This window comes from Oncorhynchus mykiss, chromosome 10 (assembly GCF_057628025.1).
Source record: "Oncorhynchus mykiss isolate SJ-2025 chromosome 10, ASM5762802v1, whole genome shotgun sequence".
NCBI classification, from domain to species: Eukaryota; Metazoa; Chordata; class Actinopteri; order Salmoniformes; family Salmonidae; genus Oncorhynchus; species Oncorhynchus mykiss.
This window is the reverse complement of record NC_143031.1, coordinates 43,947,519-43,966,029: the sequence shown is the minus strand read 5'-3', so window position 1 is coordinate 43,966,029 and position 18,511 is coordinate 43,947,519. Positions and strand designations below refer to the sequence as shown.

At 42.6% G+C, this 18,511-nt stretch overlaps 1 protein-coding gene across 2 annotated transcripts in view; it reads left to right on the top strand.

The window, feature by feature from the left end:
* The first annotated feature begins 4,754 nt into the window (after window positions 1–4,754).
* The window catches only part of LOC110533959 (nuclear protein AMMECR1), a 38,438-nt gene continuing 24,681 nt past the window's right edge, over window positions 4,755–18,511 (top strand). Inside the window, exon 1 of one of the 2 annotated variants that reach the window (XM_021618556.3) lies at window positions 4,755–6,625. In XM_021618556.3, the coding sequence (XP_021474231.1) occupies window positions 6,180–6,625 (446 nt within the window). In that variant the 5' untranslated portion in view covers window positions 4,755–6,179. The remainder of the gene's footprint in view (window positions 6,626–18,511) is intronic. The other variant, XM_090186713.1, reaches the window with a different exon arrangement.

Sequence of the window (18,511 nt, the reverse complement as noted above, 5' to 3'; positions counted from 1 at the left end):
TAGCCATATGTTCTATCTGATAGGTGACCGAAGGCAATTTATATTGAGGTTTGTGTTGCATCTGTACATGGTTCTTGGTTGAGCGAATGAGGGAGAGGTGATTTTATTATGCAGTCAGTGTTTGCAGAAAATTCAAACGAGTTCTAAGTTCAGGTGTGATTACTTCCCTGACCTGAATATATGAATGGCGATGAGGCTGTGCAGCCAGTCAACCATTGGATTAATCTGGAAATGGCAGGAAGGCATTCCTCTACTGAAGGTTGCCAACAGTGCGTACTGCTGAGGCACATAATTTAGCATCAGACGGTGTACTTGGAATACTATTGGTTGGTAGTGTCCATCTAACTGCCAAGCATGCTTGAATTGTGATCTAAATATTTTCATACATGCTATTTTATCCTGTTTCGTATACACATCAGTATTAATGGAGCTCAATTGAAATATGGAGATAGTTGTCACACTGATAAGTCTGAATTGGTTGACAGGGTGCCTCTGAGGCTGCGTTTACACAAATTCTGATATTTTTCCAAAAATTGGTCTTTACACCAATCAGATCAGCAGTTTTGCCCATAATGGGGCAGCATGTGTAAATGCTGCCAGAGCTTGCCAGATATGGACATGTTGTAGACTACATGTTGATGAGTAAAACGCTTTAATTTAGTCAGGTGTGGGGTGGGAAAATTAGAATCAAATGACCCGACTGTCTGGGTCTCTATTGTTATTGAGGTGAATGCCCCTCTGCCTTTGAAGAGATTAGAAGTATGACTCATCTGTGGGGGCATATGCCTAATGGGGGAAATTAGTTGCAAATTAAGAGTACCTGGAGGCCTGTTGCTCACATTTCCTAGACAGAATCTAGTCAGCTAACATTTCTTGCTGCCTTGTCTTACCCTTTTAATTTTAGTAATGTTCACCATTACAACCATATTTGAGCCTGTTACATAGATCACAAGTGCATATTGTAATGTTATTGGAAGTAATTTCTATAATCAACAGCTTACTTTGTCTACACTTCTACAAGTATAATGTATGACAAGTAATGCAGAACAAATAATTGTTTACTATCTTTCCAATTTGAGGACAACACATGAAATCTGAATGCTATCTGGCACATTCACAATCTGGTGTTTGTCAAACTACCTCTGTGCAGCTGTCTAACTGTTAAAAGATGCCTCAGGCAAGCACCAGAGAATCACATGTACCTTCCTGGAATGTGGAGAATGCTGCCTTTTCAACTGCATGCAAGAGACCGACAATGCCTACAGGAGAATAATTTGAACTGTTTAAATACCTAAAAATGTTGAACCTATGTCTCCTGGGACAATCATTGTTTTTCGTGATGACATGCGTCACATTAAATCAATATCTGAGAGATGGACAATTTTGGCCACCCTCTAAATCGGTGGTATTCAAAGTCTGGGTCACCAAATTGAATTTATATATGGGGGAAATGTTGTTTTGAATGCAGCCTAGTACTGTTGCAATTCACCTGTCTTCCACATAGGGAAGAAATTCTAGGTGTAGTATATTATTATTATATTATCATATGGGACAATATAAGGTGCCTTCGGAAAATATTCAGACCCCTTGACTTTTTCCATATTTTGTTACGTTACAGCCTTATTCTAAAATGTATATATTTTTTAATCCTCAAATCGACAATACCCCATAATATCAAAGCAAAAACAGGTTATTAGAAAAGTTTGCAAATGTATTAAAAATAACATACTATATTTACTTAAGTATTCAGACCCTTTGACTCGAAATTGAGCTTGAACATCCTTGAGATGTTGCTGCAACTTGATTGGAGTCCACCTGTGGTAAATTAAATTGACTGGACATGATTTGGAAAGGAGCACACCTGTCTATATAAGGACCAACAGTTGACAGTGCATGTCAGCAAAAACCAAGCCTTAAGGTCGAAGGAATTGTCCGTAGAGCTCTGAGACAGGGAAGGGTACAAAAAAAATGTATGCAGCACTGAAGGTCCTCAAGAACAGTGGCCTCTATCATTCTTAAATGGAAGAAGTTTGGAACCACCAAAATTTCCCAGAGCTGGCCGCCCGTCCAAACTGAGCAATCGGGGGAGAAGGACCTTAGTCAGGTTAGTGACCAAGATCCCGATGGTTACTCTGACAGAGCTCCAGAGTTCCTCTTTGGAGATGGTTGTCCTTCTGGAAGGTTCTCCCATCTCTGCAGCACTTCACCAATCAGGCCTTTATGGTAGAGTTACCAGACCGAAGCCACTCTTCAGTAAAAGACACATGTCAGCCCGCTTGGTGTTTGCCAAAAGGCACCTAAAGATTCTACCACCATGAGAAACAAGATTCTCTGGTCTGTTGAAACCAAGATTAAACTATTTGGCCTGAATGCCAAGCGTCACATCTGGAGGAAATCTTGCACGGTAAAGCATGGTGGTGGCATCATGCTGTGGGGATGTTTTTCAGTGGCAGGATTGAGGGAAAGATGAACGAAGCAAAGTACAGAGAGATCCTTGATGAAAACCTGCTCAGGACGTCAGAATGGGGCGAGGGTTAACCTTCCAAATGTGTATATACAATTGAAGTTGGAAGTTTACATACCTTAGAAATACATTTAAATTCAGTTTTTCACAATTCCTGACATTTAATCCAAGTAAAAATCCCTTGTTTTAGGTCAGTTAGGCTCATCACTTTATTTTCAGAATGTGAAATGTCAGAATAATAGTAGAGAATTATTTCAGTTTTCATTTATTTCATCACATTCCCAGTGGGTCAGAAGTTTACACACTCAACTAGTACTTGGGTCAAATGTTTCGGGTAGCCTTCCACTAGCCTCCCACAATAAGTTGGGTGAGTTTTGGCCCATCCTCCTGACAACTAGTGTAACTGAGTGGGGTTTGTAGGCCTCCTTGCTCGCACACGCTTTTAATTCTGCCCACAACTTTTCTATGGGATTGAGGTTTTGTAGGGCTTTGTGATGGCCACTCCAATACCTTGACTTTGTTGTCCTTAAGCCATTTTGCAACAACTTTAGAAGTATGCTTGGGGTCATTGTCCATTTGCAACCAAGCTTTAACTTCCTGACTGATGTCTTGAGATGTTGCTTCTATATATCCATGTAATTTTCCTCATGATGCCATTTATTTTGAAGTGCACCAGTCTCTCCTGCAGCAAAGCACCCCCCACAACATGACGCTACCACCCGTGCTTCACGTTTGGGATGGTGTTCTTCGGCTTGCAAGCCTCCCCCTTTTTAGATGTTCTTTGGGTGGTGGACCATTCTTGATACAGACAGGAAACTGTTGGGTGTGAAAAACCCAGCAGCGTTGCAGTACTTGACAAAACCGGTGTGCCTAACCCGTTCAAAGGCACTTCAATATTTTGTCTTGCCCATTCACGCTCCGAATGAAACACACACAATCCATGTCTCAACTGTATCAAGGCTTAAAATCATTCTTTAACCTGTCTCCTCCCCTTCATTGCCACTGATTGAAGTAGATTTAAAAATTACATCAATAAGGGATCATAGCTTTCACATGGATTCACCTGGTCAGTCTGTCATGGAATGACACGTTTTGTAAACTCAGTGTATACTTCATTGAGTACAATTCTACTCCAATCATCTTGCTAATTTATCACTTGTGCATGTAGAAACATTTCATTGGGCTATCACCCTGTCATATCAGGATTCTAACCTGACTACAGATGAGACAAACTTCCAAAAATACCATTAACTTCTCAATCAATGATTTGTTCTGGGACCAGGGGGTGGCCAGCACATTGTAGCAAGTATAGTTCGCTGCTCTCGCAAATAACCATTTGCAATATACAGTAGTTCAAATGAAGATGGGCAGTACGGTGCAAAGTAATTTGGGGTTTCAAGCTGATGTTAATTCAGCCTAGCAGTTTAGAGGGCACTGCATGTGTTCTCTCCAAACCTGCTGCGTCTTTATCTGCTGAGCGCTGAGAAACCTCACTGTCATCCTCCATTTTAAGGACTGACTCAAGCAGCTAGCCATCTGCAGTGATGTGTACCTACACTTTTAGGGCAAGCATGTCTGATTTTGATATCACTCTCACTTACACTATGATTGAAGGGGTCTTGGGTGTTGTGATCTTACTGTTGTCATCTGTTGGGTAAATTATAAGGACACTTTCCCAATATAAAGCTGATCCGTCCCTGTCCCGCAGACTCTCGTTCGTAACAACAACAACACGACTGACGGGCTAGAACTCATTAGATAACTAGTTCACACCTGCTGCTGTGCTAAAACCCCAACAACTGGCAGAGCCGAAAATATGAATTTCGGCACAACTGTAACGCTTTATAGCCTAAAACCAGGCAGGTATGTCTATGTACCACCTTACGTTACACTAAGTATCACACTGTACCTGCCTATAACACCAATGAAATAAAGAGGCACTCTGACATTTTGGTTGGTTACTTGAACAGCATGGAGGGGACCAAGCAATATTTGGAGTAGCCTACATTGGTATTTTGATATTGGTCATTTTTCACGCAACTTCGATACAAAGTGACTTTCGTAGCAGGTTAGGATATAATTTTCGCTAAACCTAACCTTTTCCTAACCTTAACCTCAGTCTACTATCCAACCTGCCACGTTAATTATTCTAACCTGCTGCGTAAATTCTCCGAACCCACTACTAAAAAGACACTTCGATATCGAAGTGGAATGAAAAGAGTGTTTCCCATTTTAATATGGTATTGTGAGAGCAATCGAATCCATTTTCCAAGTCTGCTATTCCAAAATCCCTGGCGTGGCAAGTCGATTCTGGAGTAGCAGAGACATTAACTGCAGCTGATGTGACTTCATGGCAGGCAAGAAGGGCTGACAGCACATTATCCGACTACAACGAAATTTATTTAAAGGGATGCATGTTTTCTTTCTCTTAGAGAAGATGGATACAAATTGTCTAAAGAAGCATAAATTGTAAAATATATATCCTTACGCGGTTGAGGCCGAGTTGATTAGAAGCTGAGGTGGATAGCGCACGCAGCAATTTTCTTTGCGTAATTCGCAGCAAGAATTCAGATTTGACAGACAGAAGATACTGTGAGACTATACGCATTATGCGTAGGAAACCATTTCAAAACATTTCCTGGATCTTATTTCGGCGTTGAGAATACGAAAGATATTTATTACTAACCCGTGTTCTATCGCTGTGAATATCAGTGACGACAGATGATCACATTCCCCTCCCCGAACATCACAGAGGCTATCAGGCTAATGGTAGCCGCTGTGAAGAGCTAGAGTAACCAAACCCCGAGGATTTCAGAGTTGGAATAGAATGCTGCTCTATCAAAATGTATTACATTCGACGGATGACAAGGTCCAAAGCAAATCTACAGCTAACTTTCAGCGCTGATATGACGCTGGGGTTTAAATAAGATTTTTGAAACTGTCCGAGAACTGACACAAAATACAGGTGCAAACTGATCAGCTGGTTTGTTGAAATGACTTGGTCAGCGCTGACGCTGTCTGATGATGGATCAAACTGCATAGCCAAATGCCATTTTACTTTGCGTCGACTTGAACGTTTGGAGCTGCAACACATTGGGTCAGTTGTCTAGCAAGAAGTTCGGATGAAAGTAAACATCTGGTGCAATGTTAAGCTACATGGTGCGAAGCGTAATGTACTATTCGTGCTAAAGCGTATGGGTCCTGCGTACTCAAGCTCCCGACTCCCACACAAAAAGGATTCTCTGTGCTGCTGGGGGTGCAGTGCAGTCAGTAGCTGTCACAGCTCCACATCTGGCTACTGGCTGTCTAGTTAACTAGCTAATTAGCTAGCTAACTGTATCAAAGTCTGTGGTCTCTCTGTTGGGTAGCTAGTGAATTAGTTCCTGTATTATTCGAGAGAAAGATTGCTTTGTGAAATCACTTCGGTGGTTATCGTGTTCCGAAGAAGAGGCCTGTATTTTGGACAATATCTGAGATCAATCGAAACATTTGAAGTGGTCCAGTGCTGTCTTCTAAAAGAAAACACTTAAGGATTTTGCGTAAGGCACGTATTTTTTTAAAGGCAGAGTTAGGGTGACATTGCGGTCTCTTTATATCGAATATAACGTCGCCCGACAAAAAAGGGAAAGTGGGGCATTGTCCGTCGTACGTATTAACGCAGTGGGATTTTTACGTCTGGTCCGCGTTTCCACCCACCCCTCCCGCGTTGACGGTGATGGGTCGGAAGCGGTGTGTCGGTGCAGATTGTTCCAAGATGGCGGCTGGGTGCTGCGGGGTGAAGAAGCAGAAGCTGTCGGGATCCCCCGGGTCGGGGGGTCCTGGCGGGGTGGGGGCGGGTAACGGGGTGGTAGGGACCGGACATTGTGGCTCGGACTTGGGGATTGGTTCCTCCTCGACTGTGGTGGCAGGGAACATGAATCGAGTGAACGGCCTGGGGGGTCCTGGGGGTAGTAGTAGTAGCACCAACGCATTGTCCCCAGCCCCAGGAGGCTACAACTCAACTGGCATCTCTCCGAATCTTAGCCCGGGATGTGGTTCGGGAAGTGGAGGCAGGAAGATGGTTGTTTCAGCGGAGATGTGCTGCTTCTGTTTCGACGTGCTTTATTGCCACCTGTATGGATACCAACCTCCCCGAACACCCAGGTTTACAAACGATCCCTAGTAAGTTATATTATTATGTTGTTAGCCAGCTAGCTTGGTAGTTAACTACCGGTGCTATTGTGAACATGATCATCGACTGTCTAGTTAAGATAGCTAGTAGTGTATCTAATGTTCTTAGCTAGCCAGCCAGTTACATCCGATAACGAAACAATTACAATGTGGCAGTTTAATAACAGTCTGTTTTTTGAATTATGCAACGTTGTGAAGTTAATATATTGCTGCTGCTACTTGGATAAGTTATTTTCACTAGGTGGTGTGGTGCTCATGGATGCTAGCTAACGTCTGCTAGCTAGCTCAACAAAGAAAAAAAAGTAGCTAGTTAGCATTCATGGATAAGTTAGCTTGGTAGACAGGAAAGGCGAGCGTTGCAACTTCCCAATTGAGAAAGTTTGGAAAACCCCACGCAGCGCGTGGTGTGTTTGTCACTTTATCTATTTTTTGAAAATGAAGCTGCTAGATTATATTCCGTCATCTAACATGGAGCTCTGGAATGTTGATAGCGAACTTGTTTGTTAGCTATATGGCTAGCGCGCTAGTTGCCGCTGTCTGAGTAGCCAGCATTCAGGTTAGCCAGCTAGCACAGGGAAACGTTAAAGGGGCCATCTGCAGTTGCTTTGTACATTTTTGGACTAATAAAATAATTATGTACCCATTGATTCCTGAAGAATATAACTTAGAAATGCCGTATGAGCTAAGTTCAACTGTCATACCTCACCAGAACCCAAAATATAAGTTGTTTTACGGCAATGTTTGTAAACAAAGTCAATCTAAACTAACACTGTATGGCCACAAAACATGGTTAAACCTATACATTTGTTATCATTGATGGTCAGACCTTTTATCAATAGCTGTCTATGAATTTGAGTGGTTATATTTCTCCAGCCCCATCCCTCATCTTTTATTAACCCTATCAGTCCCGAGACCTCAGCAAATATTTGATTTTCATGTATATCTATGTCCAGCCCATGTTTTACATTTTTCTTTCTTCAGGACAACAAGTATAACACACAAGTAGTTGCATTCATGAGTTTTAGTGAGAAATGTCAATAAAAAAATATGTTCCCGAAAACCTGATTAAAAATGTATTTATACGAATGCTGTAAGTACATAAATTGTTTGTTCACAGGGACATGAATATAAAACTAGTCAGTGACAACTGTGTGGAGTTTGACAGCAACTATGTTGGTTTGTAGAGCTCGCCAGCTTGCAGTTATAAAACCCGGAAATGAGTTACCTCTGGTTCGTACAGCCATCCCTATGGGATAAATGGATGGCGAATGAATAGGGTTTTGTAATAAATATCGAAAATAAGGTTTGAGGTTAACACAGGCTTAGGAGGTCTCATACGTATTGCTCTGAGACAATAGCACTTTTTCCTGTGATTTCCTTTGATCTTCTATGTAGAATAACCCCTAACCTTCTAACGACTGTTGTGTAGCTCGTAGAGCAAACCATTTGCGTGTTTGTGGCAGTCTCTGCTTTTCATAGATATCTTTTAATAGTTTATAGTTCAAATCATTCAAACTTTACAGACGTTTTTGTAAAAAGACCCGGCACAGGGCCCCTTTCGGGATCTGCCCTTTTCTCACAAACACAGCTCTAGCTCAGCCCCTGTTAATCACACAGGTTATTGGTTGGTATCTATGGATGCAGAAGAAATTGACTAATCCAATGTTACCCATAAGTCTTTAGCTTAAACACACAATGTTTAAAAGGGGTTAGAATTCCAACACTTTGCGGTGGGACTCATTGGGTTAAACGAAACGGGCGGGGAGTATGGTTGGTTTGTTATCGTTTAAACTGCAGATTTCCGCTTTAAGAAATTGGCTTGCTAGCTAGTTCAACTGGACACTAGCTGTGGTAGTTCGCTTAAAGCGAGTAACAAAGCCAGTAACTCATGCCAACAGATGTTTTATTTTGTTAGATTGGGCATACCGTTACTTTATTTGTGAAACTGCTGACACTGAACCCTGGAGCAAGCTGTTGTACTCTCACGCAAAACATAATTATTTTCTGAAAGGTCTTTTTCCACATGTTTTAAGTTAAAACCTCAAAGTACAAATTGACTGTAGGTAGATTTGGCAACCCCAGAGATTTTATTAAAAACTAATAGAAAATGTGAACCACGTGCATGCACTAGGGCTGGGAATTGCCAGGGATCTCAAGATATCACAATACCTAGGTGCCGATAGGATGTGTATTGCAATTTTTTATTGTGTTGATAAAATGTGTTTTATAGTGACATTTTATCAATACTGTACATTGCTATACTGTACATTGCTTGTTTACAAAGACATAACACAAACAATGGATTAATAGCCTACAACCTTTGTTTTGGGTTATGATAGTGCAATACAGTTGTCCTAAACTCAAGGCATAAGGTAGGCTAGCTATTTAAAAATATTGCCTAGTCAGACCATTATTACTGTTCCAGCTGGCCGATAAGCATTTTATTAGGTAGGTACTATTAACCGTAGCACAGAATTTTCAACCAACCTTTTTACTTGGTGATACTTTCTCAATTACTGACTTGGAAGACAAAATACATCTAATGCCATATTTTTCCATGACTTATGCCATCCGAGTGAGTGACGAACAAATACAATGGGGGCCCCTGGAGGTCAGGGCCTCTAGGCCTTGTGTGCTCGGTCAGTAATTCAGCCATAATTACTACAAAGTTTAGATCGCTGGCTAGACTAACTTATCTAGTCATCTATAAAATGTTAGCTGATATGGGATAACTGAGTGACTGACATAACAAGAGGAGAATTGCTGATGCACAACAACATTTTGAAATTACAGGTTTGGTGCTCAAACATATTTTTTTTGTGGTGTGGGGACCCTTGGTGTTCCTGGTCCCAGTTTAGCCTACACACTTAGGCCTACGTTATTGGGGCAGAAGGTAGCCTAGCAGTTAAGAGCGTTTGGCCAGTAACCGAAAGGTCGCTGGTTGGAATCCCCACGCTGGAAAGGTGGAAAAATCTTCCTTTCTGCCCTGAGCAAGGACGTCAACGCCCAGCAACAATTTCTCCCCAGGCGCGGATGATGTCGATTTAAGACATCATCTCACTGATTTGAGGGGTTGGGTTAAATGCGGAAGACACGTTTTGGTTGAATGTATTTAGTCGTTACACTGATTTAGGTATCTCCTTTCCCTTCTATTGTCATCAGTTATTACTGCCAACCTAATAGCCAGTGTGGCTTTAGGGGGCTGTTGTCATGGTGGCCTTGCTCACAGTAAACATTGAGATGCTATTTTTATTGCGATGTGAATGTACTTTTCTCCTCTAAGGGTGTTAAAATGGTAATTGGCCATTACAGATAACTCAGAAGTATTCTCTGCATACTAGTGTGCAAGACCATATTTTAGCAGATAAGTCATTTTCAAATCAAATATGTCTGAGCTGCCTTTTTGCAGTTTAAATGTGTTGGGATGAATACATTCTGTTATGGTAATATATGAATAAAGGATAGAATATTGTGGTCGCATCACCATCCCAAATAATACCTTAGTCACTGTGATAATTTTGTACCTTGTGACATATTGTTTCTTATATGTCCTGCTAGTCAAAAAACGGGTTTGACAGCTTTTGCACAAAACCCCTAATGGCCCCCAAATCATTGATGCATTGTTGCTACCATATACATTTCACGGTGATTCTGTCTACACTCTGTTAACTAGAATATTAGCGCTGCTGTGCCGTCATTTGAAAGTATCCTATGTATTTCTAGATGTTTGAAACTTCATAAATGGGAGGCCTGGAGACAAACTATCGATGCCATTTATTTCAACATTGTTTTCCTCTTTATAGAACATCCAGACATCAACATGCAGCTCAACGTTGTTATGCGTCAAGTCTTTAATTATAATTTTTTTATTATGGCAAATGCTGTGCGCCTACACTGCCTTCAGAAAGTATTCAGACCCCTGGACTTTTCCCACATTTTGTTACGTTACAGCCTTATTCGAAAATGTATTACATTGTTTTTCCTTATCACTCTACACACAATACTTTCCAAATGCGCTGTAGATACAGGTTTCTGCATCCCACCTTTTATCATCATGCCTTTTGGAAATTGCCTGGCGTTTCTATAGATATGCAAGGGAAAGAGTGCATGTAACATATTTATCCCTCCTCTCCCTCTCACACAAATGCATACGCCGGATCACATGAAAGTATATGCCATTTTTGTCATGTTGGATAGAGGAGTAGAGCAATTGGTTGACAGTTGGACACGTGATCCCATTTCTCGGTTTACAAGCACAGGGATTTCTTGAGAGGTCTAGTGTGTGTGTGTGTGTGTGTGTGTGTGTGTGTGTGTGTGTGTGTGTGTGTGTGTGTGTGTGTGTGTGTGTGTGTGTGTGTGTGTGTGTGTGTGTATACACATACATACATACTTACATACATATTAGTGAGAGTATCCGGGTTGCTATTGGTCTATTGAATTGAAGGGTATTTTCCCTCGTGTGTAACGCTATAACCAACATCTTGTGTATGTTGTCATACTCTGTATTCACCCAAGCACGATGAAGAATAGTCTGAATCAGTATGTTCTTTGAGTGTGACATGAAGCAGCTAATGCTCAGGGCCATGGGGATAATGCACTGTAATCCGTTGATCTGTTGATGCCCACTGTCTCTGGATTTCGAGGTCAAAGGAAAGTTCTGCCTGATGTCAGGAAATGGGACTGAAAATCCAAGCATGGAGTGGTAGATGGTTGGGGTTGGAGGAGGTTGGAAACCCAGCTTTTTGTTGTATTTTCCTTCAAAGGGAAATTCCTCCGTGAAATGATTATTTTATATCCAGTTCCACTGTTCTGGAAAGACTCAACAAAACCCGAACAAAAATCCACTTGTGTATATAGCATTAGGAACTGTTCTTTCCATGACAGACTGACCAGGTGAAGGCTATGATCCTTTGTTGATGTCACATGTTAAGTCCACAACAAATCAGTGTAGATGAAGGGGAGGAGATGGGTTAAAGAAGGATGTTTAAGCCTTGAGACAATTGAGACATGGATTGTGTATGTGTTCCATTCAGAGGGTGGTTGGGCAAGACAAAATATTGAAAGTAACTTTGAACGGGCTATGGTAGTAGGTGCAGGCATACCGGTTTGTGTCAAGAACGACAACGCAGCTGGGTTTTTCACGCTCAACAGTTTCCCGTTTGTATCAAAAATGGTCCACCACCCAAAGGACATCCAGCGAACTGTTGGAAGCATGGGAGTCGACATCGACATTGGCCAGCATCCCAGTGGAACGCTTTAAACGACTTGTAGAATCTGTGTCGCTGTACTGGGGGCAAAAGGGGGTGGAACTCAATATCGGGAAGGTGTTCCTAATGTTCTGTCCACTCTGTGCATGCTGGGCTGTTTTACTTCAGTAGAAGGCATCTCATACATTTATATTTTTGTTAAGGTTATATATTCTTAAATGGGGAATTGATCACCCAGAGGTGGTTGTTTGCAGGAGGCAACAGAATACACACGGTTCCAGCCCCTCCACTTGGTTCTGACATTAGTATGGTACTAATATAGAGTGCTCTGCAATCTCTGTCCATCTATGAAGACAATGAATTGAAAGCCCCACTGTTTCTGTCTATTTTAACGCAGTTGACATCTTTATGCTAATGTTTGTATTGAATAGCAAGGGCATTTGCTTTGTTGAGACTGCACTCAGGTCCTCTCCAAATTTACCCCCACTTGCGTTAGCCCATAAGTCCGGAACGGAGACGTGAGTAGTCTGATCCACCCAGGCGAGTGCGTTTACCACCAGGAGGATTCACATGATCAGGTGGGCGGGATCAACTCCAGGAGGAAGAGGGTTATTGCTGTCTTCTGGGCATGGCTCATAACCATAACCAACTGCTCTGCCGGGGCTTAAATGAAATGTACCTCAAGCCTCCAGCTTGATTTATTCTAGACAACTATAATGTGTCAAAATAAAATAAATCAATTTTTTTCATCTTTATTTAACTAGGCAAGTCAGTTAAGAACAATTTCTTATTTTCAGTGACGGCCTAGGAACAGTGGGTTAACTGCCTGTTCAGGGGCAGAACGACAGATTTGTACCTTGTCAGCTCGGGATTTGAACTCGCAACCTTTTGGTTACCAGTCCAACACTCTAACCACTAGGCTACCCTGCCGCCTGTAGATGTACTGGGCCTGGTTGTTTCTGCTTGAGGAAGTGATGTGAGGAATATGACACCAGTCCCTCCCATCCCCCATCTGATCTCTGCACACACTCCTGCCCACAACACCAGCTCCACTTGTGACCCATACATTAGTAGCCAAGGGAGTGTAATATGTCCATGCATGTGACTTACACCTATTTTCTCAACTTGGTAGGTACTTAGCCAATACTAGAAAATTGAATCTCCTGAGTAGTCGCCTCCCCCCCACACAGTGTGAAAGCTGGCACTGGGCCCCGGGATTGTAATGTGCAATTGTGACGGGTGGGACTGACGTCATCAGCACTGATTAGTAGTCGGTCTGCAGTGTGAAGGTGGCTGTGTGAACTGGGCTCCAGATGTAGCAATGCGCATGAAAACGCCCCTGCAGCTTTTTCTACTGTTTCCACTGTTTGGAATGGCACGGGCCTTCTTTTTATGGGCTGATTGGTATAGAGCAAAGGTTTTGAAGCAACTCTTAAAACCTATTTATGTCATCACATCCTGTTTTATCTGAACTAATGTGTAGACTTTCCCTTTGTTTGACTTACTGCTTTAAATTAAGACCGAGTGACTAATTGGGCACAGTTAAGTATGCTTGACAAAGCTTTTTAAAAGCATCCTTTGTTTGATGTACTTCGCAGAGACATGGTGTGTCCTCAGAGTTTGACCTCTGCAGTGCAGAAAGTTGGTTCTCCGACTGGATTCCATCCCAATGTGTTTGTGTGCCCGAGTTGGCAATGGATGAATACCAAATGGGAAGTGATGGATCACCCTTTTACACATGTCATTTAATTGAAAACATTGAGGATGTCTACTCTTCAGACATACAGAACAGTCGGGGTGGGTGTTGGTATGGTATGTGAGGATAGCGTTGGCTGTGGGTGGGGAATGGATGATGAGTGGAACCGTCAAGGTCACAGTGTGGCACGTGATGCTATAGGACTACCCTTTAGCATGTGGCGCGGCAGGCTGGGATTACTGTTCAGAATTGGGACATCTGGGAGAGTAGAGAGAGAGAGAGGAAAAGGAGCCTGAATAGCACGACGAGCACCTTTTTTATAGGTGTCCAGAGAATAGCGTTACAGTATCTGAATGTACATCTTCAGTGGACAGAAAGACCGTCATGCTGCTCTGTTGATACCTGCCTGAACAGTGAAAACGATTTTCTGCTTTCTAGCTGATTAAACACAGGCCTACTTCGCAGTCTCCCTTTCATATCTGCCCTATTGTCCTTTTTAAAAACAATTTTCATCACTCCACCATGGGGTTTTGGACAGATTTTCATTTGCTTAGACCTCATGGTATGATTTGATTCATCAGCAGTTTATTAATAGAAATCAATGTTTACTTGCATGAGTCTGGCTTTTTTTTAATCACACTGAACCCATCAACCCTGGCTGCATGTCAAAATGTACTCTGTCGACCCATCCCTCCAGAACACACACCATAGAAGAAGGTTTACTTAGCAGGCCCAACTGACCACTCACTCACGAGACCCATCATGGATTCTTGTCAGGAAAATACCTGAGACAAATGTTCTAACTGAAAAAATTTCAGTTTTGAAATTAAACTCTGCTTTTGTCAGACCAGTGGAAGACTATTGATGAATGTGTTTCACCCCTCAGAGTGGTGCCTGGGGCAACAACTGAAGCTCTTGTTGGCTGTCCTTGCCTCTGCCTTTGCTTTCCCATTTGGCTCACACCATTGCCTCTCTCAGGCTGCTGCTCACCTTGTTTGCCAAGGGGTTCCTCGGCCAGATTAAAAGCGATTCATCTTGAGGGAGCTGCTGGCCTGACTGACTGACTGACTCACTGACTGGCTGTCTGGAGGAACTTGTCTCTCTGAACTCATCCCATTACATCAGAGCTAAACTTGTCTGTCTGCCTCTCCAGAGATCACTTCTTATTAGGATCGACTGACATCAATCTGTCTTTCGTTTCCCCCTCTCTCAAGCATGTTTATGCGATGCATCCGTCTCTCACACACACTCACTCTGACAGATTTTTCTGTTGTGCAGTCTCTCTCTCCTACCTGTCTCCAGTCTTCTTTCAGACTGAAGGTCACTGTGAAGTGGTTGTCCACCATTCTGTTCTTTTCAACACTTATCGAGTGCTGTCTGTGCAGTCCAGAGAGGAGTGGATTTAAATGTAGATTGGCTGCTCCTCAGTTTTGATTATTCGGATCCCCGTTAGCTGACGCCAATGGCGACAGCTAGTCCTCTCTTTAAACAGATCTTGCTGATAAAAATGTTGATTAGCAAGCAACTGCTCCTTTCCTCACTCTGTATCATTTTCTCTCCCAAGACCATCTTTCCTCCCTCCCCCATGCATTGCCCTGGCTTTTAAATATACACTATATATACACAAGTATGTGGACACCCTTTCAAATTAGTGGATTCGGCTTTTTCAGACACACCTGTTGCTGACAGGTGTTTAAAATCGAGCACATAGCCATGCAATCTCCATAGACAATATATTGTCAGTAGAATGGCCTTACTGAAGAGCTCAATGACTTTCAACGTGGCACCATCACAGGATGCCACCATTCCAACAAGTCAGTTTGTCAAATTTCTGCCCTGCTAGAGCTTCCCCGATCAACTGTAAGGGCTGTTATTGTGAAGTGGAAACGTGTAGAAGCAATAACAGCTCAGCTGCGAAGTGGTAGGCCACACAAGCTCACAGAACGGGACCGACGAGGGCTGAAGCTTGTAGTGCGTAAAAATCATCTGTTCTTGTTCTCTGGAGTGATATATCACGCTTCACCATCTGGCAGTCCAACGGACAAATCTGGGTTTGGCAATTGCAAGGAAAACGCTACCTGCCCCAACGCATAGTGCCAACTGTAAAGTTTGGTGGAAGAGGAATAATGGTCTGGGGTTGTTTTTCATGGTACGGGCTAGGCCCCTTAGTTCAATTGAAGTGAAATCTTAACGCTACGGCATACATTCTAGACGATTCTGTGGTTCCAACAACAATGCCCCTGTGCACAAAGCAAGGTCCATACAGAAGATCAGTGTGGAAGAACTTGACTGGCCTGCTCTTGTGGCTAAAGGAAAGCAAGTCCCTCAGCAATGTTCCAACATCTAGTAGAAAGCCTTCCCATAAGAGTGGAGGCTGTTATAGCAGTAAAGGGGGGACCAACTCCATTTTAATGCCCATGATTTTGGAATGAGATGTTTGACGAGCAGGTGTCCACATACTTCTGGTAATGTACATGAAGTCATGAACCTCAAAGGTGTTGATATTAAGAATAGTTCTATTCCATTTTCATGGCCCTCTCTTTACAATGGTCATCATGAAATGTATATCTACCTCTACAAGTTGCTCTGTTCAACAGCTGTATCTTCTTCTGGAGAACTAAGTTGATACTGTAGACTGGAGATGCCTATTTATACTCAGCTCTGAGCATAGACATCTGCTTAGATGTGAATGAGGCTGAAACACTTTCATCGTCTTCCTTATCTGCCCAGATTGTGACTTCGTGATGTCTGTACTAACAAAGTGTATTAACCTAGGCAAGGATCTGCCTTTTGTGTTGTGCTATATATAATTTTTGGTATGCTGTGTGTGTATAAATACTTAGCTAGCGACAGTAATCCTGGGGGTTATTGAGAAAAGGTCTCGTGATTTTAGGGCAAAGGGGTGGAGCGACTGCCAGGCTTTTAGTGGATTAGTTGGACACCCTAAGCTGCAATATTTCCTGCATATGAGGATCTTGTGTCGGTGTGTTAAACATGTGTTTTGTTGGCAAGAGACTAACCATGACAAGGCGATCAGTTTTACAGAGAAGGCAACGTAGTATATCGGTTGGTGTAAGGAAATGTTACTGACTTCTGCCTTCGTCTGTCTGTCTGTCTCTCAAATGGATTTAGTCTCCCAATGGGCAGTCGAGCTCAAAATGTGGTGCTGACTACGTCCAAATGGGCGTAATTAGAGGACAGAGTAAACTGGACAGGTTTTCACAGCCACAGAGCTGCTTTGAAGGAAAATTGTAACTCTTATTTTATTCAGAGAACACCTGAATGTAAAACAGAGATGATCTCTCTAACAGCAAAATACACTGAAGAAAAATGAAATACAACACGTGTTGGTACCATGTTTCATGAGCTGAAATAAAAGATCCCAGAGGTGTTCCATACACACAAAAAGCTTATTCCTCAAAAATGTGGTACACATGTGTTTATATCCCTGTTAGTGAGCATTTTTCCTTTGCTAAGAGAATCCATCCACCTGAAAGGTGTGGCATATCAAGAAGCTGATTAAACAGCATGGTCATTAGACAGGTGCACCTTGCGATGGGGACAATAAAAGTCCACTCTAAAATGTGCAGTTTTGTCACACAACACAATACCACAGATGTCGCAAGTTGAGGGAGCACGCAATTGGCATGCGGACAGCAAAGGAATGTACACCAGAGCTGTTGCCCGAGAATTTAATGTTCATTTCTTTACCATAAGCCGCCTCTGTCATTTTAGAGAATTTGGCAGTACGTCCAACCGACATCAAACGCAGACCACGTGTATGGCTAGTGGTTTGCTGATGTCAACGTCGTGAACACAGTGCTCCATGGTGGCGGTGGGGTTATGGTGTGGACAGGCATTAGCTACGGATTGCATTTCATCTTTAGCAATTTGAATGCACAGAGATATTGGAACGAGATCCCGAGGCCCATTGTCCTGCCATTCATCCGCCACCATGACCTCATGTTTAAGCAGGATAATGCACGGCCCCATGTCGCAAGGATCTGTATATAATTCCTGGAAGCTGAAAATATCCCAGTTCTTCCATGGCCTGCATACTCACCAGACATGACACCCATTGAGCATTTTTAGGATGCTCTGGATCGACGTGTACAACAGCGTGTTCCAGTTCCTGCAAATATCCAGGAACTTCGCACAGCCATTGAAGGGGAGTGGGACAACATTAACATTCCACAGGCCGCAATCAACAGCCTGATCAACTCTATGTAGAGGAGATGTCACGCTGCATGAGGCAATTAGAAATAGGCCATAGAAACCCATTTCATGAAGCTCCCGACGAACAGTTCTTGTACAGACTTTGCTTCCAGAGGTAGTTTGGAACTTGGTAGTGAGTGTTGCAACCGAGGACAAACTATTTTTACACACTTCAGCACTCGGTGGTCCTGTTCTCTGAGCTTGTGTGGACTTCCACTTTGCGGCTGAGCTGTTGTTGCTCCTAGACGTTTCCACTTCACAATAACAGCACATACAATTGACCGGGCAGCTCTAGCAGGGCAGACATTTGAACTAACTTGTAAAGGAGGTGGCATCCTATGACATTACCACGTTGAAAGTCACTGAGCTCTTCAGTAAGACCATTCTACTGCCAGTGTTTGTCTATGGAGATTGCATGGCGGTGTGCTCGGGTGTGGCTGAAAAAGCTGAATCCACTAATTTGAAGGGGTGTCCATATACTTTTGAATGTATAGTGTATCTGTGACCAACAGATGCATATTTGTATTGCCGGTCATGTGAAAGCCATAGATTTCGGCCTAATACATTTATTTCAATTGACCGATTTCCTTCAATTAACTGTAACTCAGTAAAATCTTTGGATTTGTTCCATGTTGCGTTTATTTTTGCTCAGTATATAACAGAATGTAGCCATCTTATTTTTAGTACTCGCTACACATTGTCAATCAATATGTGTCAGTGAAATGTTAGGTGAGAGAAACCCTTTGTCGGTGTCGAATA